The sequence below is a fragment of the Phoca vitulina genome, unplaced genomic scaffold (genome assembly GCF_004348235.1).
Source record: "Phoca vitulina isolate PV1807 unplaced genomic scaffold, GSC_HSeal_1.0 scaffold3, whole genome shotgun sequence".
NCBI classification, from domain to species: Eukaryota; Metazoa; Chordata; class Mammalia; order Carnivora; family Phocidae; genus Phoca; species Phoca vitulina.
The window spans coordinates 15723444-15748482 of NW_022589706.1; the positions used below are offsets into that span (position 1 = coordinate 15723444).

The 25039-nt window shown below is 51.4% G+C and overlaps 1 protein-coding gene across 1 annotated transcript; it reads left to right on the top strand.

The window, feature by feature from the left end:
- The first annotated feature begins 239 nt into the window (after window positions 1-239).
- Window positions 240-25039, top strand: SLC34A2 (solute carrier family 34 member 2). The gene is made up of 13 exons (XM_032400122.1): window positions 240-275; window positions 10616-10730; window positions 10833-10967; window positions 11999-12127; window positions 13591-13734; window positions 15028-15139; window positions 17506-17701; window positions 18488-18583; window positions 18991-19111; window positions 20252-20419; window positions 21875-21991; window positions 22082-22206; window positions 23602-25039. The coding sequence occupies exons 2-13, from the start codon at window positions 10619-10621 to the stop codon at window positions 24226-24228; spliced, it is 2082 nt and encodes a 693-aa protein (XP_032256013.1). The 5' UTR covers window positions 240-275; window positions 10616-10618; the 3' UTR covers window positions 24229-25039.

Here is a 25039-nt window from a genome sequence, read left to right on the forward strand (position 1 = left end):
CGCGGGCCGGGCGCTGCCTTCGGGGCGCGGGGCGGTGTGAGGCTGTCCGCAGCCGGGGCGCCCGGCTTTCCTGCGAAGCGGGGCGAGGTCACGATGGGCTCGTTAAGCCGGCAGGTAGGCAGTGCCCCGGCGGCAGGCGGTCCTGGAATGTGCGAGGGGCGTGATGACAGCGGTCGCCGGCGGCCTCTTTGCGCAACACCTTCGCTATATATACCCCGGCCGCCGCGCTCCACCTGGGTGCCTCCCTGGGTCCATTACCTGCGCTGGGAGCGCTGGTGAGTACCGCCGCCGGGCCAGGCGCTTCCTTCTCCCTTCTCGCTCTGCACAGAACCTTCATTTAGTCCCCCCTCCTCCCCCCCACCTCCCCCGCACTTCATTCTTTTAGCTATCCCTCCGATGTTGACCCTCCAGGAACTTGGTTGGCTTTGGGCTGCTGAAGACAAAATAATACACCTTCCCTAAATTTTCAGATTGTTGTTTTTTGGTTTTTTTTTTTTTGGTTCTCGCTGTGACTGCTTTTTTGCTGTCACAACTCCCACGACGACGCTGTTAGTGCTGGCCATGGTATTACTCAGCCACAGCTGGGGGTTCTAAAATTATACATGTTTTGGAATTCGTGGTTTGGGGAGGGGAAAATGGGGAGTTGGAAGGTGCCACCTAGAGATCAGGACAGCGGGGCTCTCTTTTTGGTCATTCACTAGCGGTGTGACCTAAAAGCAGGTTGCTCTGAGCCCCTGGGCCTCAGTTTCGCCCTCTTTGTGAGAAGGGGAAGGGAACCCTCTCCCAGTGTTCCCAGGCGCTGAAAATTCTAGGTTTGGGCAGCTGTCCAGTAATGCCATTCCCACCAGTGTGACTTCCACGTGCCACCATTCTTGTTTGTGGCGCTATTGATCTAAAGTGACTGCAGGATGACTTCTAGTTTGCTGGTCCCATCAGGGCAGGCAGCCATCCGCACAGGGCCTGTCTTTTCAGCTGGGGGTGGGAGAGCCCTCAGTTTTTCAGTGTTTTCAGAGTCAGAGGGGACCAGGTGAGCAGTCTGGGGGAATGGCTTGCGAGGAAATGTGCACAGGTGTGGTCGGGTTGGGGGGCACCCAGCATCTCCAGGCCAGAATCAGGTGGCACGTGGAGTGGAGTGGATTCAGTCTGCAGGTTCCCGGAGGCGGATGCCTGCCACGGGTAGCTGGCACTGAGGCGAAGAGCGTTAGAATCACTCAATTTCCTTAGGGAGGTGGCAGTTTTCTCAAACGTGTTGATTTCATGGAGGCAGCTTGTGGATTTCATCACTTAGAATCCCCTGTCCCTCCCTGTTTCTATTCACAAGCGATTTCTGTGTTAGCCCTGCTTGCTTCGGGCCTGTTTGTCTTTCTCTCCCCCCCCCACCTCCCCTCCTGAGCTGGAGTTCTTTAGGTTGTTCAGGCTTGGGTATTCTTGAGAAAGTTGCGCTCCAGAGGAGCACCCATTATTTGAGGTTGTTAAGAGTGTTTGAATCTCTCTGCTCCTGCCAGCCAGCCTGCTGATAATGATCTCTGTTTTTGTACCTTTGGGAACCCGTGGCAGGAGAACATGCTTGTACAAGGTTTAGATGTTGAACAAATTGCCCCCTCCAAAATCCACCCCAGATCACTCAACCATCTCATGGAAACAAGTCCCCAGTGGTGGGAGGAGGGACGTCTGGATTATAGCTATTAGGCACAAAGCTGACATAAAAATAGCCTGGATTCAGTTTAATGAAGAAAACAGCTTCTTGGGATCAGTGATTTGGAATAAACTTTTTTTTAAGATTTTATTTATTTATTTTGAGAGAGAGACAGAGATAGCATAAGCAGGGAGGAGAGGGAGAAGCAGGCTTCCTGCTAAGCGGGAATCCCAGGACTTTGGGATCATGACCTGAGCTGAAGGCAGAAGCTTAACCAAGTGAGCCACCCAGGTGCCCCTGGAATAAACTTTTTTTTTTTAAGATTTTATTTATTTGACAGAGACAGCGAAAGAGGGAACACAAACAGGGGGAGTGGGAGAGGGAGAAGCAGGCTTCCTGCTGAGCAGGGAGCCCGAAGTGGGGCTCGATCCCAGGACCCTGGAATCATGACCTGAGCCGAAGGCAGACACTTAACGACTGAGCCACCCAGGCGCCCCTGGAATAAACTTTTAATACCATTTTCAGCCACCTTCCTCCCTGCCTGCCCTCCTCCTGTCCCCCCACCTCAACCATAGGAACTGCAGAATGGCACTATCAACAGGAAGTAGTCAGGACGTCCCACTGAATTTAAAAAAATGCACCAGAGTGCAAAAAGAAGGCTGCAAACAGATTGCAAGATGTTGAAAGTGGTTTCGGCAATTAGCTCTTTTAACACCCCACCCCTGACACAATGCAACAGAATTGATACAGTTAAAAGTGAATTGCAGCATTTATTTTAAAAGTTCATAAATGTACATTGAAACTGCATCATGAGGGTGTGGTTAGGTTATAAGGCCCGGGTTTAAAGAGATAGAGTAAATGTCTTTTTAAAATCCCATTCATTCTTATAGTCAAAAGTCTAAACTAGAGCCACTCATCAATGCAAAACCTAGGCCAATTGCTTCTGTCTCCTGTCCCATGCACGCCCCCCCCCCCCCATGTCTTTGGGATTATTTTGCCTTGTGATGGCTGAAGGAAGCTGAAAAAAGTAGCCATTGCCCTCTTGGGCATTTTTGAAGTCTGGGTCGTTCCTTCAACGTATGAAAAGATTTCGGAAGCATATTGACGGTGGACTCAGACTACCTGAGTTTGAATCCTGAAGGTGTAGAATCTGTATAACTTGAAGCAATTAATTTCTCTGGGCCTTGGTTTCCTCCTCAGTATAATTAGCATGAAAGTATAAGTACTTAAAAGTAAATTCGCAGAACTAAAGTGCGTGTGAGGTGGGATGGGTTAATTTGAGTAGGGGGGCTGGGGAGGAGACTGTGTGCTTGTCTCTGCCTCCTCCTCCCGGGGAGTACAGGCAGCCTCAGCACCCGTCCTGGTTGCAGAAGCTCAAACAATGCAGAGTGGAGGGGTTGGCTGACTGCCAGGTGCCCTACATTTTCCCTGCTGCCCAGGTCTGAGAAGAGCCGCGAAGTGTCCTCTCCTTGGCCTGCAAGAGTTCCTCTTGGCACGCGATACACATGTGGATGTGGGAAGTCGAGCCAAAAGGGTTATTTGGCTCAGTTGTAGGGATGAGTGGTGGGGAGCAAGGGAGCAGATGCATGATCATAGCCACGTTAAAAAAACAAACAAACAAAAACATATCTTTGTGGGTATTAGTACCAAACAGCCAAAATAGATGACTTTATCCTTCTCTGCTCTTTCTGGCAGGTAGCAGGAGTGTGCCCTTGGGAAGGTAGGGAGAGAGAGCAGCTAGATCAGAGGATACCCTGGGGAGAGAGCCTTTGAGGGGGCGGCTCAAAGGCTCCAAAGACCCCTGCTGATCCCCAGAGCCCCTTCCTAGAGAAGCAGGTTCCAGACAGGCCAGTGTCTGCCATCCCACTGGGAGAGTGGCCTTAGATTCACGTTGGGGCCTCTGTCCAGCTCAATCAGTGTCACCTTTTCCTGCTTAGCTGAGACTCCTAAAAAGGCTCGGCCTATGCCGAATCCAGGTCGCTGGTATGCCAGAAGCCTCTGTGGGAACAGCAGCCTGTCATTACAGCATTCTTGGCTGGCATTTCTACCCATTTGAGCAGGCAGGAGGGACCCCTGCAGAGGGACGAGGTCTGCCAGCTCTCCGGCACGTCCCTGGAGCCTGGACTGAAGCCCCTTGGTGCCACGCGGCTGTGATGGGGCCCAGAGGATTCTTCCTCCGTCCGTCTCAGCACCTGGCTGAGAGGTCTATGGAAGGGGCCCCAGCTTTGGAACCAGCATTCCTGGGTTCCAATCCTGACTCCATGTGCAGGTAGCTGTGGGACTTTCTTAATTTCCCTGTGCCTCATTCTCTACTGGAAAGAACGTGGTTATTGTAAAATTTAATGAGGTCACGGATCACATAGGACAACCCCCCCAATCACAAAACAATGTTAGCACATTTCTCTCTTGTGCTTCGGGTTCTTTTAGTGGACACATGTTTCCAGAGGGTTCACTGCTGTGCCGGGCACTGAGATAATGAGCTTATGGTCTAGGGCAATGCATTGTCCGTGATGCAGTTCATTCCACAGAGTTCTCCGTGTTTACTCTACCAGGCACTCTGCTCAGGGCCTCACCTAGGCCCAATAATCATTCAGTCCCGCCACAGCTCAGGGAGGGGGATGATATTATCCCCATTTTGGAGATGTTGAAACTGAGGCTCAGAGAGGAAGTTCAGGGTCACACACCGTGGCAGGCCTCTGCGGAGCCGGTCCTCAGCCACTGTGGGGTATACTCTTGGTGCTGTGTGCCAGGCTGCTTCCTAGCAGCAGACCTGGCAACTCCGGGGGCCTGGAGGAGGAGGAGGCCCTGAACCGCCGCCTCAGGGCCAATCACGGAGCGTTGGCTCCAGGTCCTCCCTTTCCTCCAGATCTGCAAGGTCAGCCCGCACAAGAGCTGATTGGTGCCAGGTGCCCTACATTTCCTCACTTCCCAGGTCCTGAAAGGAGCAACCAGCGCTGTGGGGGTGGGGAGGGCCTGGAAGGGAGTGGCCAGCAGTTGTCCAGTGCTCTGGGCTTGGTCCGATGGCTCTCCTGGCTGCCTGCCCCTGGGGGTGGGGGTGGGGAGGGGAGGCAGGGCTTAGGTGTGTGGGCCTGTCCCTCCTCTTCTTACCAGGCAGAGCCCAGCACCCTGAACCCCCAACAAACAATGATGGAGTACGAGAATGTATCCGAAAAGGAAGTATTGCACGAGGTGAGATCATTGCCTCATCAGGGAAGTGTTTGTGAAGAGGGGATGGGCTCGGACAGACGGTTGGACTTGGGATAGAGAAGACAAAAAGAGTTCCAAGAAGGAGGCGTGGAGACATTCCACAGAAGTGTTCTTTTGCTTTTTGGCGGGACTGGCAAAGAATAAAACGAGGGCCTGGAGCTGAATGAGGCCAGCACAGGCCTCACAGAGTAAGTCAGTATTCCAGACAACATCAGCGGGTCGGATCCCTTGCCATGATGTCCTGTTCCTCTCTGCTCAAGTACAAGTGAGTGTCTGCTGGACCCATTGCTTGCAGTGCTCGAAACGACTGGGACATTGGACCATGGAAGTGTCTGTTTCTATATTTGCTAGACACTTGGTGATCACTCAGAAATCCAGTCCCTGAAAACATAATTGAAATAGGCAAATAATCAGCCTTCTTAGACCTAAGTGCGGACGCGAGTTTCCCAAGCAGGGCTGCTGTGACATTCGGGGTGCAGTCTCTTGATGCATCTGCTCTATCCCCAGATCTTGTCCATCCCAGCTGAAGGTGAGGATGAACAACCACTCATGGGTAAAATGCAGGCTTGATTTGTTTCCTAGTCAGGGACCCAGGGCATCCCTTCAGCAAACCCTGTATGCGGACTCCTCCATTCACAAATGTAAGGGGCCCTACGATGTGTAGTCTATTGAGCACTGGGAGAAAAAGCATAACATATGGGTCTTGCCCTCTGAAACTTAAATCCCAGTTGAGAAGGCTATAGAGATGTGCAGAAGAGGTAGGAGAACGATTCTAGAGTGAATTAAGATTATAAAAAGAGAGGTCGTAGAGGGTCACAATAATTTTCAAATTCTTCCTTCAAACTACCCTCGAGCGGAATAAGCCAAGTATGTAGGAACCCCTGGCAAGTCTGTGAGTAGTTCAAAGTAGTCCCTTGCAAGCTCAAAGCAATGCTTTGTGTCCTATCTTTTTTTAAATTTTGAATTCATAGAAGTCTTGCACTCTATACCATAATGTCCCTGCTTGTTTTCCCATAATAGCTGAAAACCACACAAAGTTACAACGTGTCAAACACTATTCTGAGAACTTTTAATACATAACACACTTAAGCATAACAATCTTTCATCAGTCATCTTACCCTAATTTGACATACGGGGAAACAGAGAAGCAAAGGAACTAGCCCAAAGTCACACAGCAAATGGCATCACTGAGACTTGAAACCAGGCAGCTGGGATCTGAAGTCTGGTCTCTTAACCTCTAGACCGGTAGTTCTCAGCCCCCAAGGGACATTTGCCAATGTCTGGAGACCTTTTGGGTTGTCAACACTAAGGGTGAGGGGTATGTCCTGAATAGAGGCCAGGGAGGCCGCATATCCTACGATGCACAGGACAACTCGCACAAGCAAAGCATCATCTAGCCCTAAATGTCAGGCTGAGAATATGCTCCACGAGGAAATATCACATCTCCTGCTCCATGCTGCTCAACCTCCCTGTCCCCCAGTTATGGGAGTAAAATCAGCACTCCAGGAAAATAGGTTTATGTCATGGCCAAGGATATTGTAAATCAGGGCCCCAACCTCACTGACAGGTTGAGCTGTGTTTAAAAACTCTGTCACTCCCCTGCCGGGTGACTTTGAACAAGTTGCTTAATCTCTTTTTGCGCTCCAGGTTTTCCTGTTTGCAAGTGGGGATGAGCATGCCCCCTTTCTTGCATAAAGATTGCAGGAGATAATATGTGTCAAGGCCCAGCACAGCACCTGGCCCCTCGCTGGTGCTCATTAAATGGTAGTTATTAGAAATCAGTGACTGTGTGTGTGGCCGAGAGCCCTATGGTCACACCGGCGCCTCCTGCCTGGTATGCAGGGACGATCTGAGAGGCCTGCAGGACTCAGGCAGGGGCGGAGGGAGGGCTTGGACAGAAAGATGGGGGGGGGGGCTTATGGAGGGGGGTGCTACCTAGGCAAGAGCAGAGAGTGACACCCTACAGAGAGGATTCGGGGTCCCAAATTTAGGCCAGTGTGACGTGAGGAGGGGGATCATTTAGGCGGCAGTGGGCAGTAAAGAAATGGGGAGTCCATACAATCACAGCTGGGTGTTAGGAAAGTTAACCGGTGAGAGACACTGGGGCCCAAACCAGTTAAACAGGCTGCCATGTGTTGGTCGAGGCAGGAGGCGCTGGGGCTCAGCCTGGGGAGGTGGCACGGGCAGGCAGCCTGAGACCACAAGCCCCGATGCTCCCAGCTCCGGTCAGCAGGTCCTGGTGCGGGCTGGGTGCGCGCGGGGGCGTCGGAGATGAGCTTGCAGTTCTGGGAGGCTGATAGCGGGAACTGCAAACAGCCAAGATCCACGGAGGGGGGAACATCTGGGGTGATGGGGAAGTGCCGACTGCTCAAAGGGGCCCCGCAGACAGCAACGAAGGGACGGGAGGCTGAGGTTTGCAGGTGGAACGTTTTTGTGCCAAAAGCTGGAGTGGCAGGTGCTTGGAGACCGAGTTCACGGAGCTCTTGCTTCCTCCCTGGGCTCTGTATGCGGAAGTGGGACGCTGACTTCTGCCGCCCCAGTGTTGAGAGGCATCTTCCCACGTGCCTAGTAATGGGGCTTTCATCAGATACAGGGCATTATTGCGTGACTCATCCCTTCCAGGAGCATTCCAGGCCTGGAGCTGAGAGGCAAGCATGGACGCTGGAGTCAGACATGCCGTGGCCCTGGGCCAAGTGGCTGTATCCCTCTGAGTGCTTTGGTTTTCTCGTCTGTAAAATGGGAGTAACACTAACCCCTCTCAGGGTTGCTGGAGGAGGAACCTGAACCCATTGATCGGACAGGTTACTGTCCCAAACACCTTGCAGAGATTAACTCATTGAAGCTGCCTAATAACCCAATGGATTATGGACTGTTATAAGCCCCGTTCTGCAGAGGGGAAACTGAGGCATGGAACCAGTCGAGTGACTGGCTCGGGTCACAGTGTATCTGGGGCAGAGCTGGAGTATGATTCTGAACCTCTGTGCTATGTAAAGTACCCAGCTTAGCGCCTGACTGAAATGAAGAGCTCTAAGATTGTTTCTTTCCCCAAAACACTGGGGCTAAGGATCCCTGTGTTGGGAGAGTCACGAGGTGACTTTAACCACGCTCTCCGAAGCATGGGGGACTGGCTCTGTCTTTTCTTATCTCTGTGCTGTTTCAAACCTGAACCAGTTCACCGGCAGAGTGGCCTTAAGCTGAGCTTAGAGCTCTCTCAGGCCAACCTTGGTCTCCTCCCCAACCACCCAGCTCCACCTCACCTCCCCTGCCTGGGCTCCAGCCTTGTAGCTGCCTCCCAACACCCCCCAGGGAGCCCCCCCCGCCCCCCCCTGCCCCGGGTCCAGCAGGCCTTGAGAACAGCAGGCTTTGCCCCACCTTTGACTGTCAGCTATAAGAAGGCTCTTCATTGAGCCTGAGGGAGGAGTCGAAACTGTGGCAGGCACAGCAACTCCAGAAGGCCGCACATCAGAAGCTGGCCTCCTCCTAGAAACCAATCGAATGCCATGCAGAGAACACCCAGCCCAAGAGCATCTGTCAGAAAAGGCTCAGGATTCAAACTGACCCGGGTTCACAGCTCTACACCTTGGGGCCTTGGGCAAGTGACTTAGCCTTCTTGTGCCCCAGTTTCGTCATCTGTGTAATGGGAGAATAACAACTCCCCGAGTGGGTAGCTGCGAGGTTGAGCACAGCCCAGCTCGGTAAATACTGGCTCTCTCGATGGCCAGGCAGGTCCCAGCATCCTCCTCGGAAAGCACGTGAGGCCTATTGAGTGCCAGGCCCTGTGCTGGATGCTTGTTAAGTTGAAATGAAAGGCAAGCCGGTGCCTGCAAGACGTTCTTCCCTGTGATTGTGGAAGAGCGTGTCATGCCCTGCAGTTCATGGGCAAAGTCGAAATTCCTTAGCCTAAACAAGTTGATGAAACCCCTTCATGATGGGGACACCCAGAATCAGCTTAAGTCCTGGCTTTATCAGTACGAATAACAGTGCCGGCAAGGCTGTCCCTGAACCATCATACTTTGTGGGTCGGGGGTTGGGCTGCATCTCTTAAAAGAATTGGGAAATTTCATACAGAAGAAAAATAAGTCACCCACAATCCCATCACCCACTCTGAATCCCATGCAGCATTCCCAGATCCTATGAGAACATGCTGTGAGTGGGACAAGGAAGTACCTTTTCAATTTAGCTAAAGCATTTTCCTGGGTTTTTTCTTTTTCTGGTTCTTTATCACCTTTTTAATGGCATGCTATTACACCGCATGGACCTAGCATGGTTAATACTACAATTACCCTATTTTTACTTTTCATCTCTTTGACAGTGCACAGTGCGGCAACGTCTTTTCGGTCGGCATCGCATTCATTCAGTCAACCCCCATTTATTGGGCATCTGCCAATGTGCCAGGCAGAGATGCAGACCCTCAGGATGCAGTGATGAACTAGACAGAGCCTCTTTTCGGGGGGTAGAGCTTACATTTAGGTAGGCAGGAAGTAGATCCATTTAAGAAAAATGGGAAAGGAGTCAGATAGACCCAGATTCTGGGAACATCTCTTCAAAGAAGTGATCAGAACAGGGAGGTATTTTGGATTTTCTGGGAGAAAATATTCCTAGATTCTTAATTCCTAGAAGTGCAGTGACTAGGTCAGAGATGTCTTTTAAAAAATAAAGCACTTTATAGTGGTGCTCATCTCACTGCATCTTCTCCAGCATAGCATATTATACCTAAAAAATAATTCTCTGCTGATTTGATTTTTCGAAACTTATCTCCCTGTTCTCTTTTGCATATCGTGGGTTGTTAGTGGGGCCAAAATTCTTATTTTGTAGTATTTTAGCCACCTGTACTTCCTCTTCTGTGAATTGTTTGTCCCAGTGCTTTGTCCTGCACTTGTCTAACGTGTGTCAAAGGACGAGGACCACAAGGAGTGGACTTCCAAGTATGTCAAGAGCCACACTTACTGTCCGTGTAAACAAGAAAGGCTTTGTTGAGAAAATGGGTTATGAGGAAGTCTCTATCAAAGGTTAAAAGGAATGTGGTTCTGACAAAGGGTCATTAATCCAGGCTGCATGCCATAGTCCTAATTGCCTGCTTAGTGCCAGGCACTTCCTAGGTATCGCCATTAATTTCATAACCCTGCAAAGTATGAAGGACTATCCACATTTTATAGATGGGGAGACATTTATGCCTTTATGCTCAGAGATATAAAAGGACATTCCTAAACACACACCCACTGATAAGTGGCACCACTGGGATTCAAGCCAGCTCCAGTGTGTCACGCTGCTCACAGAAGACAGGGTGGTAGGCAAAGCAGGCAGAACGTATATGAGCATCTACATGTATGTTAAGTCCACTGGATGAGGTTCGACGCAGATCTTTAGCCTAGAAATAAAAAGCGGATGGGGGAACCCATCGGAGGACTTGAGGACTTGGTGTTCCATGAGTTGATGAAAATGGATAAGTTTGCATCCCCTTGCTGACTAAAGGAGAGTCAAGACAGAGCCTGAGAGAAGGAAGTGAGAGAAACCAAGGCAAGTTCAGCTGACTTGAGGCTAGAGTGGAAAAACACTGTAAGACATAGTTTGATGTAGTGACAGCCGAGGCGGGCAGTTGAGGGAGACCCAGAGGTGGAAATATGGCACTGAAGAGCCCACACTTGGAAGGTACATAAGCACAACACCCTTCATCTCTCCCGAATCTCTGTGGCCTCTGGTTCTTCCTGTCGTAGCACCTGAGCGTGACGCCTTTGAGTGGCTGCTTCTTTAAGCTCTGTTTTCCGTCCACAGACCATGGCTCCTTGGCCCGAGCTGGAAAATGCCCAGCCCAACCCCAGTAAATACATGGAAGGGACCACTAGTCAGCAGTCCACCACACCTGGGAAAGGCAAGGAGCCCGACAAAAGTAAGTGCTGTTCGTCCTGCCCCAGCCTGACCTCCTGTGAGGGCCCTCGGAGACTCAGGTCTGACCTGTATTCCTCATGGCCTCCATTGCTTGTTTGGGTAGATGACACTGGGACGCCTGTGACCAAGATTGAACTTCTGCCATCCTGTTCCACCGTGGCACTGATAGAGGAGCCCACCGAGGTGGCAGACCCCTGGGACCTGCCTGAGCTTCGGGACACCGGGATCAAGTGGTCAGGTAAAAGTGGGGAGGGGGGACCCCCATCAGTGAGGGTTTGGGCTCACGGTCTCCACAGTATCGTCTCCTTTGTATTGTCCTCTTTCTTGCCGTTGTTCTGATGCCCTTCAAACAAAGGTCCTGGCTAGGGATACCTCCCGGCAGTCTTGGAGGCTTCGAGTCCAAGCACAGTGTGAGAATTGGGGGACCTTTTGTTCTCCTTCATCCAGCACATGTGCCAGCATTGGAGTACCAGCCAGGCCGGGCACTGTGGTGCTCCTTATAACCCACTGTGGGCCAACTGGGTCCCGGGAGCTGCGCTCTGCATGTAGCCGTGAACAGTCGAGGTCCCTGCTCTGAGATCTCCTGGATGGGGGGCAGGGGGGTGTCCTCACCTCAACGTGGGCATCGAGGAAAGCTTCCAGAAGATAGAATATACAGCCAGCATGGCTGGCATGCAAGCAAACGCTGCATTTCTTTTCCGGGTGCAGGGTGTAGGGTCTGTCTGCAGATCAGACAGCTGGGAGGGAGGAGGTGAGAACCACTGTAAGAGTGAGCAGAGAAAATAGCATCCAAGGACATAGCATTCCAGGATGTGTGAGCGCCCAAGCCCACCTCCAAATGGAGGCCGTGATTGCTACCTTGCGGCCACGTTCTAGAAAGTATTCTGTGCTGTTCTGAAGGTGCTTAGGAGAGCCATTATCTCTGACCCCACACTTAGCAGGTGCCAAGTGCCCTTAACTGCCTCACTCAGCAACACTGGTGCAGCTGAGCATGGAGTCTGGTTTGCCTGTCAGTGCCCCAGACCCCACCAAGCCCCTCCTCCCCAGAGCTAATCCTTTAGAGACTTCACCACAGGCTTCAACTAAATGGACTACAGTGGTAATTGCTTTGAAAACTGCAGTCATGGATGCGTCCCATCTCTTGGCCTTGTTTAGCCCGACCTCGGGGGGTGGGGGGGTGGGGAAGAGGAGGAGGGGGAGCTCTGAGCTCATTGCCAAACTTGTGAGTTTCAGGCCCTAACAGCCTTCCTCCCTTTTCCCCTACCCCAGAGAGAGACACCAAAGGGAAGATTCTCTATGTCTTCCAAGGAATTGGGAAATTTATTTTGCTTCTGGGGTTTCTCTACTTCTTCGTGTGCTCCTTGGATGTCCTCAGCAGTGCCTTCCAGCTGGTTGGAGGTATGGATGAAAGGGACAAAGACCTGGGGTGGGGGGATTTTCGTGGTATTTGGTTCAAATAGTCACAAGTCAGCAAGCCCTCTCCAGTTGCAGCCTCTCAGCCTGTTTTAGGATGAGAAGTCACCTCACGTCTCTGTGAAGTCATGCCCCTATTTTATAGAAGAGAAAACTGAGGTCTATAAAGGGGCTGTGACCAGCTGAGGTAGCTTAGGCCAGCAGCCAGGGCTGGAGCCAATTCCAAGCTGTCGGCTTCCTGTGTTTGTCCACTGACCCTGGACAGGAAGCTGTCTGACAGAAGGACTTATCTCAGGGATCCCTGCTGTCTTGGGCCTCCCACCTGAAGAGATTATTAGCTAGGAGTGCTCTCTAAGCTAAAGCAATTGTGGAAAATCAGGGCTGGGCCTTAGCTAGAGAAGGACAAGGGTCCCAGAGTTGGTGGATCTGCATCCTTAGCAGTTTCTAAACATCTTCCGGGACTGAGTGTGGCTATACAGTGTGAGGGGGGACCCAGGAGTGAGATCAGTGTCTGCTTGGTCACCTGTGTTCCCCTGATGGGTGACGACATTGATAGCCAGCACTTTGAATGCCTCCCGGCGTCCTGCACATTCCTTCCCAAAGCTCTTCCCATTTACGAGGAGCATCCGGAGGCTGAAAGAGGTCATGCTGCCCAGCCCTTTGTTTCGTAGCCTAGAGCTGGTGTAGTGGGATCCAAACTCAGATCCCAGTGACACGGAAGACATTCGATTTTTATACCCCTTGGTGCCTTTCTTGAGAACTCATCTTTGTGACCTGGGAGAATGGGGGGAGGGGGCACTTGTGGGGATGGATGAGGAGCAGACTGACCTCCTGGATGCCACTCCCAGTCCCCCCTGGTCCAAGGCAGCATCAGCAAGGGCTTTCACTCTCTGAGTACCTGACAAGTGGCCTCCACCCTCTGGGCCTCAGTCTTCAATAGATGGGTTGGGGAATGGATTGGTGGTCTTGGGCATCTGAGGTTAGGCTGGGGCTGGAGAATGGGGGTTGGGTAAGGTGGATAGATAAGAATGAGAATGAGATTCAGAAAATCTTCTGAATGGGGAACACATCCCAGAGACAGGAATGAGGGCATCAGGAGACTCACTTGACACCCATTGGGCCAAGTAGAGTTGAGGCCAGGTTGGTGACCAGAGAAGGCTAGAGGAGGGCTTGCTGTGGGAAGGAATGACAGAAGTATGGGAGGCTGCAGGGTGAAGGGACGAGGAACAAGAGGTGGTGGAGGTACGTGGGGAGCTAGCTCACAGACGTGGAGGCACGGTGCCAGGGCAGCACTAGCAAGAAGCCCATGGAAGTAAGATTCCATAGGTACCAGCTGGGCTGGAGGCGGGCCTCGCCATCCCCCCTCAGCCAGCTGACTGCGTCTAGAGACTACCGGTGTACCCGGTGTCCGCCTAACATTCTTGTGGCCGTGCCCTTGCTTTTTTCAGGAAAGGTGGCCGGACAGTTCTTCAGCAACAACTCCATTATGTCCAACCCCGTGGCGGGGCTGGTGATTGGAGTGCTGGTGACTGTCCTGGTGCAGAGCTCCAGTACCTCCTCGTCCATCGTCGTCAGCATGGTGGCCTCCTCACGTGAGTCCAGGCACCTGTGGGCTCAGACATATTCCGGGCATTTCCCTGTCCAGCTGGGGAGCCTGGGATTTACTCTGAATATGTCCAGGCTGGTCACCGGTGTCTTCCTGTCTTGAGCAACTGTGACGTGCCCTGCCTTGTCCCAGGCAGCGTCCTGTTTCCATCCCCGTGACTGGGTCTGAAAATAGTCCCCGACGCTTGAAGACTCAGCTCTGAAATCTCTGGAACTGTATTGTCCAGTCCAGCAGCCACTAGCCACATACGGCTATTTAATTTTGTTTAACCTCAATTTATTTTAATTTAAAAGATAAAAACTAGTTGCCGGGTTGCACTAACTATGTTTTTGGGGAGCGATAGTCACTTGTGGCCAGTGGCTGCCATATTGGGCCATGTAGATGAGGAACATTTCCGTCACTGCTCAGTGCTAAGAATAAAGGCGTGTAATCCCATCACGCACTGGCTTGGGGACAACTGAGCTTGGGAAGCTGGCATTCCGAACTTGAACCTGCTGATAGTTTGCTCTGGCTAAGTTGGGACAGATACTCTGGGGGGGGGGGGTGCAATTTAAACAGGTTAATTTTCAGCTCAAACCAGCGTTTTTAGCAAAATTAACTAGATCTTTTCTGGGCTAAATTAGAAAAAGGTATTCTTCAAAATAATTTTCCTTTCAGGGCAGCTGGGTGACTAAGTCAATTAAATGTCTGACTCTTGATTTTGGCTCAGGTCATGATCTCGATCTCAGGGTGGTGGGATCAAGCCCCGTGTCGGGCTCCATGCTCAGTGCAGAGTCTGCTTGTCCCTCTCCCTCTGCTCCTCCCCCCACTCATGTTCTCTATCTCTAAAATAAAATCTTAAAAAAAACTTTACTTTCATATGTTAGAACATTGTGACAGTGTACTAATTGTGTTAGAAAAAGAAATTTGCCATGATAAATACACAAGTCCTTAAACATTGTTTCCTGTTTTGCCATAAGTTGGCCTTGCATCTGTAATAGGGAGGACAGAGAAATTTAGAAAGGCACTTGTAAACTGGGGTTCACAGAAGGGCTTCTTCATGGAGTCTGTGGAGTCCCTGAAATTATGTGCCAGAAATTTTTTTTGGTACACATGCATATTTCTGTGATGAGCTGTCCTAGCTTGCATCAGATTCATAGCCTGGTGCCAACCCCAAAATGGTTAGGAAAGGCTGCTTTGGCAATTACCAGCTTGACTGAGGTCAGTCTGGCCACATCGGGACCATGGCCAGGCTGCCTTCCTAAGCTTGCTAACTCACTTTCTCTCTTCCGCCCTCTAGTGCTGAGTGTACGTGCTGCCATCCCCATTATCATGGGGGCCAACATTGGGACCTCAATCACCAACACCATTGTGGCGCTCATGCAGGCGGGAGACCGGAATGAGTTCAGAAGGTAGGAGGCTCAGAATCAGCCTTTCCCCTCCATGAGGCTCATCGATTTGGGCCAGGTTGCCATAACTACCTTTAACTAGCCCATGAGAACATGTTGGTCATTCCTAGAGCTCTTAGAAGTAACCATAGTGGAGTACAGCTGGGAGTTGGGATCACATACTTACCGGCTGATGAAACTCACCTCCCTGGTCTGCATAGCCAGGATCATTGGCTGTCACCACTATTGTCCATAGGACTAAAACCAATCCTACAGGTAAATGCTTAGCAAGGTACTTGGCAGGCAATCGGAGCTCCCTAAATGCAAGCCCTAGCTAGAAGCTTCCCTGCCATGTTGGTGTAGTTAAAACAAGGCCAGTTAGGATAGGATTTACTATCCCGCTTAGTCAGAAATAATTATAGCCTCCTAAAGCTTCCTCTTTGGCTGAGCTCAACCCCTGCCACCTCCTCTTTGTTCTTCACTTGCATGCCAATGAAAGGCAAAATATAGTTTTTGTGGATGCAAAAGATCTGAAAATGGGGTGGGTTGAAACAGGCAAAGGGAACCCTTTCCTTCCAAGAGGTTAATGGGAAAATGAAGCACATTCTCAGCTTGCCTTCTAACTGATGGGCTTTTTCCAGAAGTTCTTAAAATAGAGAAGCAGTTTGTCTACGTGATGCAGTCACCCCACGGGTCGGGCAGACAGCATTATGCAGGCTGGCTGGGTGGTCAGCAAATGCCATCCCTCTCCCGTTGGTGAACTGGCAGGTGGCAGAGGTCCTCAGAGTTGCTCATTTCTGCTCAGACACGGCTAACCTTCTTTGGTCCCTGATGAAATGTCCTGAGGGTCGCAATAATGATACAACATTATCCAGGGGGGTTGTTAATTTGATCTTCTCAAGAAGCTGAGTAGACTTTTCTTTGCCCCATTTCATTAATACGGAAACACAAAGAGGTTAAATAACTTCCCTAGGGGGCATGGCTGGGACTCAGTCTAGGTTTTCTTCCAGATTTCGGGCTCTTTTCACTGCTACATATGAAATATAAACTCGCCAGATATAAACATGATCTATGAATGTGCCTGCACATAGGAATATAATTGAACTAGCCCACCCCTCGTTTGTTTTATTTAAATAGATTGCTTTCAGTAACATCTTTGGAGATGTGCATCATTCTTTCCTGGTGGCTTGGAATACCTCCGTAGGTTTCCGGAAAAGTAATGATGATGATATCTGACACCTATAAAGGCTCTTAAAACATTTTGCCAAACTACTAAGAAATATTTACATCACTTTATATCGCTTTATGAAGATGTCTTAAATCACCTTTTCTAGGAAGAATAAGTTACTTTTAAAAATATTAGCTGATATGGTAGGCAAAGATTTGCACTTACAAGTAAATAAATTGTAAATACATTTTACTACTAGTGAAGTTAAGCATTTCCCGCACAGGTTTATTAGCTTCTGTCTGTTCATGTCCTTTTTTGGTTTTGGGTGTTTTTTGCACATGCAGATGTGTTTTTTAAAAAAGATTTTATTTATTTGAGAGAGAGAGGGCACGAGTGTGTGGGTGGGGGGAAGGGCAGAGGGAGAGGGAGAAGCAGCCTCCCTGCTCAGATCCGTGGGCTCCATCCAATCCCAGAGGCCCCATCCGTGGGGCTTGATCTGAGCCCAGGACTCTGGGATCATGACCTGAGCCGAAGGCAAATGTTTAACCAACTGAGCCACCCAGGCACCCCAACATGCAGATGTTTTTTAAAGGAAACTTTTTTTATTGAGGAAAAAAAAAATCTCATTTCTCAATCTGGAGATAGGATGGAATTCAGGGGAACGTACGAACCTTCTCAGATCTAAATTGTGGCGTATATTGGCCTTATTTCCTGTGCAGGCCGTTCAAATGTTTCATCAGAGTCTCAAGAGCTTAACAAAGTTAAGAATTCAGTTGAGGGCTTTAGTTACCATCATACTTCCGGCCCCCATCTTTCCCCAGGGAGACTGTCTTCAATGGGCGTGATTCAGAAGTGGTCTTGATGCGGCACTTCCAAACGGTGGCCACTAAGCTCACTATTGCAACCATAACCTGTCTACTTCCCTTTCCCCCACAGAGAGAACTGAGTGCTGTCTGGCTTGGTGGCAAGGGCTCTGCTGGGCAATGGGAGACCAAGGGTCCTGGTCTTCTATTCCCCTATGCTTGCTGGCCCTCAGTTTCCTCATCTGCCAAATGGGGATATTGATACCGCCCACGTGGGGATTGCTGTGAGAATGTGAATGGGACATAGATAGGTGACCACCCCCCCCTCCGGCAGACAATGTCATCCATGACCTGCCTAGACTGGTGCCCACTTGCTTGTTCACTAATCCGACTGTTGGCTTGGGGTGGGATTCTTATAGGGCTTTTGCAGGAGCTACTGTCCATGACTTCTTCAACTGGCTCTCCGTATTTGTGCTCTTGCCCCTGGAGGCAGCCACCCATTACCTGGAGATCCTGACGGACCTGGTGGTGGAGACCTTTAACTTCAAGAATGGGGAGGATGCCCCAGCACTTCTGAAAGTGATCACAGACCCCCTCACGAAGCTCATAATCCAGGTAACCCAGCCTCCTTCAGAGAGGGAAAGGAACTAACTCCTCCCCTCCCCACCCCCGCCATCCCCCTACTCCTCCCAACTGGGCGGAGATGGTGGAGAAGCACGAGAGTCTATAAACGCTGCTCTTTGGTCGCCTCTCAAAAAGGCCATGGGGAGGCAAGACTTCGGGGACACCGGGTAGCGGAACTGGCCTTTTTGGTTTTCTTGACTTCAACAAGAGTCATCTTTATTGGGGTGGGAGCGGGCGGTGACCAGTGCTTCTCAAGACTCAGAGACTCCATTGGATGCTTGGGGCCATTTTATTGCCCCTACTGACCTTGGCACCCGTGGGCTCACGGATAAAGCATTATCCTGCTCCTAGCCAAAGAGGAAGGTTGCTGTCCTTCCCTTCCATCTCACCCCTCTGCTCCCTAGGATCACTGAAATATTGTTGAAATAAATTTTAAAAGGTTTTGTGGCTGTTACCTTGGAAAACAGGTCAGCTGAGACCTTGCCCCTTATCACCCCTACCTTCTGGGTTTGCTGTCATCCAATGACCATCTACTGCGTGCTCCTAGCTACCAGCCCGTTGTTTAGAGGATCATTCATTTCTTTGTCAAGCACCTGCTAACGTCCAGGTGTGGTGTTCCATCCTGGGGTGCCGATGGAGTGAGTCCTGACTCACTCCTGCAGGGGCTCTCAGTCGGGCTTATGTTGTTGAAGCCCCTTTAACTAACAGAACTTCCTACGTGCCTGTCCCTCCTCAGTGCTGGGGACGTGCTGATTCTCTCCTGTCTGTCTTCCTTAGCTGGATAAGAAAGTTATCAATGAAATCGCAATGAATGATGAAGCCGCCAAAAACAAGAGTCTGATCAAGATTTGGTGCAAAACTTTTACCAACGTGGTATGTTTCTAAGAATGTTGCTGGGTGGGCAAACTCTTGCATCTGTGCTTTAAGCAAAACTTTTAATTCAATGTGTGCAAATGAGAGGTAAGAGGAAGTAAAAATTGGCCCATGAGAATCCTTAAGGAAACAAGTCTTTGAATGCTGGATGGACAGACAATGCAGTAGGTCCAACCCATTTTGCCCCACCCTGAACCGTGTATACATTATTCCTGGCTTGTTATTTTCATGTCTTCCGTGGCCACCTGTGTTCCCATTTATGGAGGGACCTGTGGAAACAATGCATCACACGTACAGACACACACATTGATGTGTGTCTCTCTCTTACTTGCCACATAGCCTGCCAGTCCCCACCAAAAGTGAGTATTGTGGACTATACATCCCATTTCTCAATGTTTGTCATCCAGACTCAAATGAATGTCACTGTCCCTTCGCCTGAGAACTGTACCTCGCCTTCCCTTTGTTGGTCGGACGGTTTGTACACCTGGACTATCAAGAACGTGACCTCCAAGGAGAACATTGCCAAGTGTGAGTGGAACTCAGCAGAGCATCAGCCATGGGGATGGGCTGTCTGGGAGGTGCTGATGGTGTTCTTTATCTGTGTGAAGCCCATTAAGTGAAGGAAAGCAGTGCACTAAGGCTTCACTGAGCACCAGCATTATACCAAGTCATGAACTATGCACTTTCATAGCAGCGAAAACAAAGGCTCAGGGACAGGCCCGAGTTCCCACAGTGAGGGGCAGAACTAGGACTTGAAGCCCGGTTCCTCTGGCGGTTCCATAATGCACCAGAACTCATCAATAGATTCCAGAGTGCTCCCTCCGTATGCTTTGGTATCCCTTGGGCTCTAGGGAGACGCCAGCCAGATTTGCAGGAGATGTGGGGCCCACACAGAACAGAACAGATACATTCACCCTGAAGTCATGAGTCCCTGCTATACAGCAGGCCCCATTCAAGACCCTGGAGCCACAGCACTGATCAAGGCAGTGAGCCTACATGATGCTCCAATTCTTGAAGAAGCTAGACTGTTGCCCTAGGAATCTTGGCCTAGACATCTTTAACTCTTCTAATCATTCCTTATATGCCCATGTGTGTATCTCTGCTTCTCTTCCTCTTCTCCACACCACCCACATTCATTCTGAGCAGTAAAGGTTCCAAGTGTGGTTTACCTCACAGCATCCATGAGTCTATCACCTCCCATGTTCTTGGCGGCACTATCCATCCATCAATAAAACCATATAATTGTGGGGCCACACAGGACTTCTAAAAAATAAGGAGTTTTACAGTTAGCAATAGCTCCTACTCTGATTTGCCCATCCTACCTTTGCTGCTCAGACTCTTTGTTGTAAGTATCCTTGGTTTCATGTGTAAAATACACCATGGGATTTAGAGGTAGAAGAAAGCCCCCAACTAACTCTGTGACTACAAGGATTTCACTTCATGTTCTAGCCTCATGAGGCCCCACTGGCTAGAACAGAGCCTCAGGGTCACACTTAGCTGCAGAGGGAGACTGGGAAGTGTGGTCTTTATTCTGGGTTGCATAGGTCAAGCTAACAACCAAGATTGTGTTACTGTCAAACAGAAAGATGTTGGGGAATGAGTAACAACCTGTGGCCTTGGGGGGGGCCCCATGGCCCTCCTAACAAGGGCTTTCCATTGTCTTTTCAGGCCAGCACATCTTTGTGAATTCCAACCTCTCAGATCTTGTTGTTGGCATCATCCTGCTGTTACTCTCCCTGCTGGTCCTCTGTGGCTGCCTGATCATGATCGTCAAGCTCCTAGGCTCTGTGCTCCGGGGACAGGTAGCTGTTGTCATCAAGAAGACTCTCAACACTGGTAGGCACCCTGACCCACCTCCCCTGCCAATTCTGGGCTTTCTAGGGCATGGCATCACTGTGGCCACTCCCGGCATGGTGGGGGGCGGAGGGGGGCTCCTTTAGATTTTTATCTAGCAATGGCCCTGCATGGAGTTTCTCTCTTGGATCTGATAAGCTGAAGAAGTTAAGATGCCATTTGCCCTTGAAATCGTCCTTGGTGTCTTGGGTGGAGTCTGGGGAAGTAGGCACAAGCTTCTGTCACATTTGAAAGGTCCTGAAGAAGAGCCAGCTCAAATCCAGAGATCTGTGAGATAGACCTTCCTTCTGGCAGGTTTTCCTATACCCAGGACTTTCGGGTCTGTCAGGATCCCTTAGGAAAAGGGTAATGGATGCCCACCCTGCTTCCCACTTCCCTTCAACTCTTGGGAAGAAAACATGGTTCCAGACAATACGTCAGCATCTTGAGGCACCCAATGCAACCCCACTGGCCAGGAGAAGCTCCTGATGAGTATGGCATCCTGGCCAATGAGAGTGTGCCAAGCCAAGGACATCCCTCCCCATGAAACCTCAGTGAAATGGGGCCAAGAATATCTGCCTCCCAGGGTTGTCCCAAGGTTGCCATGTGGCTGAGCTGGGTGACTCTGGGCACCTGCTGGGTATGCAGGGCCTAATCCCATATGGGTGGTACCAAGAGCTCCGTGTATGGGACTTCTGAGCTGCTGCCCTGCCTCCATGCTCCTTCACAAAGGTGGAAGATCCACAGCATTGGGAGGCCAGGCCAGGCAGAAGGACAGAGGCCCCAGTGCTCCAAGTGCTCTGTGGGAGGAAGGTGGTTATTTGGGTGGAGTCTTAGTTCCACTGCTATAACAAATTATCCTAGGCTGGGTAGCTTGAACAACAGAAATGTATTTCTCACAGTCCTGGGGGCTGAGAAGTCTGGCCTTGGGGTGCCAGCATGGTCAGGTTCTGGTGAGGTCCCACTTCCTGATTTACAGATGGCCACCTCCTCACTGTATCCTCCCATGGAATGAGTAGAAAGGAAGCAAGATCTCTGTTCCACAAGGGCACTAATCCATTCATGAGGATTCCACCCACATGAACTAATTACCTCCCAAAGGCTCCATTTCCTTATACAATCACACTGGGGGTTAATGTTCCAACATATGAATTTTGGGGAAACATTCAGCCCATGACATGTGGGTTTAGCATTTCTACTTCTGAACCTCAGTGGATGTGTGTATTTGTCTTCATAACACACGCACATTCTTGGCTCCACCATCCGAATGTGCAAGGTGAAAGGATTCTAAAAATCCGATTTGTAATTTCTGACCGTGGCGTGGGGTGGGGAGGCTGCTGACCTGACCCTCTAGCCCAGCCCATGCCCCCCCAGGTCCTCTGGAGGTGCCAGCTGGGAACCCAACCCAGGCCTTCCTTAGAAGACCTGTGACAAATCTCTTTTCCTTCTGTCTCCCAGATTTTCCCTTTCCCTTTGCCTGGGTGACTGGCTACCTGGCCATCCTTGTGGGGGCAGGCATGACCTTCATCGTGCAGAGCAGCTCTGTGTTCACATCCTCTATAACCCCACTGATCGGTGAGTTTCTACCTCGCTGCCCCTTGTTGCCACTACTATCTCCCATCATCCCCTGGGGCTGATGTCCTGGTTTCTGTATTTTCCTGCCAGGTATCGGTGTGATCAGCATCGAGAGGGCATATCCGCTCACGCTGGGCTCCAACATCGGCACCACCACCACAGCCATCCTGGCCGCCTTGGCCAGCCCCGGCAGTACCCTGAGGAGCTCACTGCAGGTTAGGAAAGGCTGCGCGGGCTAGGGGCTCTGGTGGGCTACAGCCCCACTCGTGGGCTTGCCAGCAGATGGTTTTGAACAAGAGCCAAGTTTTTCTCTATGTTCAAAACTGTGAGACCTCCCCTATCCCTGGTGGTGGTTGAAACAGAGGCGGGGGGGCCACTACTTGGTAGAGGAGAGAAAGAATATTCAAGAAGCATAAACACTTCCCATCTACTCGCTCCCCTCTTGCGGAACTCTGCCTGGACATTGGGAGGTCACTTGGGCTCTGGGCTCAGAATTTAGAAGAATGAGGGGGACCTGCCCAGATCACCTCAGTTACTTGGGCAAGAAGACCTTTGGCATTTGCATTCTTGTCCTGCCTTTCCACACTAAGTGACCTTAGACAGGTGACCTAACCTTGAGCATCAATTCCCTCATCCGAAACCTGGGAGCCATATCTCATTAGGATTATTCTAAGGATCCGATGTGACTCTGTCCGGACAGAAATCTGAGTGTAGAATATAAATATGAGCCCTCCACATAATTGGAAATTTTCAGTAGCCACATTTTAGAAAACTGAAACAGGGAGATCAGTTTTAATAACGTACCTGATTTAACTCATTATTTCAACATGTAATTGATTAAAAAGCTGGTGAGATGTTTTACCTTCTTTTTTGGACTAAGTTTTGGAAATCCAGTGTGCTACACTCGCAGCCCATGTCAGTGTGGGCTAGCCGCGTGCTACGGGCTCAGCTGCCACACATGGCTAGTGGCTACCATATTGGACAGGTTGGTCCCGAGCCCCTCACATGATGCCTAGCACCGAGGGGGCCCACGGGGAAGGGGCGAAGTGCGTGGCCTCTGGAGCCAGGCTATTTGGGTTTGAACCCCACCTCTACCATCTCCTACCTGGGTGACTTTGGGCAGAGCCTCACCTCCTCCTCAGTTGGCTCCCTTGCCTCCACTGTCACATGGGGATCATGATGGTCAGCAGCTCCGAGGATGTGTTTGGAGGATTGAAGTAATCCACATGGAGCCAGCTATCCAGCAAGCCGCTCCTTTGCAGCCCCCCCCCCCCCCCCCAGCTCTTAACTGCTCAGCTGGAAGCAGCAGGGTCAAACCCTGGGCAGCATCTTCATGAAATTCATTGTTAGATTTTTGCCTGGAGGACTTCAGGTGGACTGAGCTGTGATTCATCTGGTCACCTCGCTCGCCCTCCCCCCCACCTACACACACACACACACACACACACACACACACACACACAGTAAGTCCTCAGGTAATGCAGGCCCCTTCTGAACTGCGCTCTGAAGACCAGGAAGACCCCTGACTCTGCTCAGGATGCCTGCAAGATCCAGCTCCCCGACAACCCCAGGCACCAGACCCACTCACCTGTCCCACCTCTTGGTTGCAGATCGCCCTGTGCCACTTCTTCTTCAACATCTCGGGCATCATGCTGTGGTACCCGATCCCGTTCACCCGCCTGCCCATCCGCCTGGCCAAGGGACTGGGCAACATCGCAGCCAAGTACCGCTGGTTTGCCGTCTTCTACCTGATCTTCTTCTTCATCCTGATCCCGCTGGCCGTGTTCGGCCTCTCGCTGGCCGGCTGGCCGGTGCTGGTGGGCGTGGGGGTGCCGATCCTCTTAGTGATCCTCCTGGTGGTGGTCCTCAGTGTCCTGCAGTCGCGCTGCCCGCGCCTCCTGCCCGGGAGGCTGCAGAACTGGAACTTCCTGCCGCTGTGGATGCACTCGCTGCGGCCCTGGGACGACGTGATCTCGCTGCTCTCCGGCTGCTGCCAGAACCGCTGCTGCTTCTGCTGCCGGGTCTGCTGCCGCACGTGCTGCCTGCTCTGCGGCTGTCCCCCGTGCTGCCGCTGCTGCCGCTGCTGCCAGCGCGGGGACGACGAGCCCGAGCTGCCCAGCAAGGCCCCCGAGGCCTTTGATAACGTGGCCATGAGCCGCGAGGCCCAGGACGCGCCCCCTGCGGCTCAGGGGGAGGCCCCGGGCGCACGGAGCGCCTCTAGCGGCACGGCCTTGTAGGGTGGCGGCAGGATGGGCCCCCATCCCCCCGGGCGCCGCGCGCCTTCCCCTGCCTGGTGGGGAGCCGTTCCCCCCTGAGAAACGGTGTTCACGGCAGCCCCCCACTTTCATTGCCCTTGGCCCGGTGCGTCAGCCCGCACGGGAGCTTCATCTCGGCGGGGGCTCCCCGGCTTCCGCTGGCGGGAAGGTGCGCAGCGATCCTGCAAGGCCGGGAGGGACGAGGGCTAGAGATGATCACACTGCCCACCCCTGCCCCCGCTGGGTGGCTCCGCAGGACCCGGTGTCAGACTCCAGCCGTCCTCTTCCAAAGGAAGCCCCGAGGGAGGGATTCATGGAAGGTTCTCAAAGACGCACGTGTTAAGTGTGCACGTGATGATGTGACGGTGAGAACAACGCTCAGCCATGCCTCTCTCTTACCACAGATTTGCTTCAACCAAGAGCAGGAGTCCTTGCCCCAGACCAGACCCTTTCGGGGGAAATTGTGTAATTGTTTGGAGACTTGGTGAGGACCACAGAGGTGGGCCTTTCCCCCCTTGCCAGAGCTCCCCAAGTCCCTTGTTGGGTGTCCTCACCTGGGCAGGTGTGGCTCATCTAAGCTTCCCTGCTGTGTCCTTGCCCAAGTTTGCAGGGCAGGAGCCACGTCTGAGCTACCAAGAGAGGTTCAGGGAGCACTCTGGCTCACCTGTTGGCTCCATCTTTCTGAGAAGCAGGTGGTCCTGGTCCTGAGCTGGGCATTTGGAGGATGAGAGCTGGGGAATGGGGAGCACTGGGGGTGGAGATGGTTTATCTGCTAAAAGGGCCTAGGGCTCTT

Coding starts and splice junctions, on each gene's coding strand:
- SLC34A2 (XM_032400122.1), top strand. CDS start 10,619: ATGGCTCCTTGGCCCGAGCTGGAAAATGCCCAGCCCAACCCCAGTAAA. Junction 12,128..13,590: donor TGCCTTCCAGCTGGTTGGAG/GTATGGATGAAA, acceptor TGCTTTTTTCAG/GAAAGGTGGCCGGACAGTTC. Junction 18,584..18,990: donor GCAAAACTTTTACCAACGTG/GTATGTTTCTAA, acceptor TTTGTCATCCAG/ACTCAAATGAATGTCACTGT.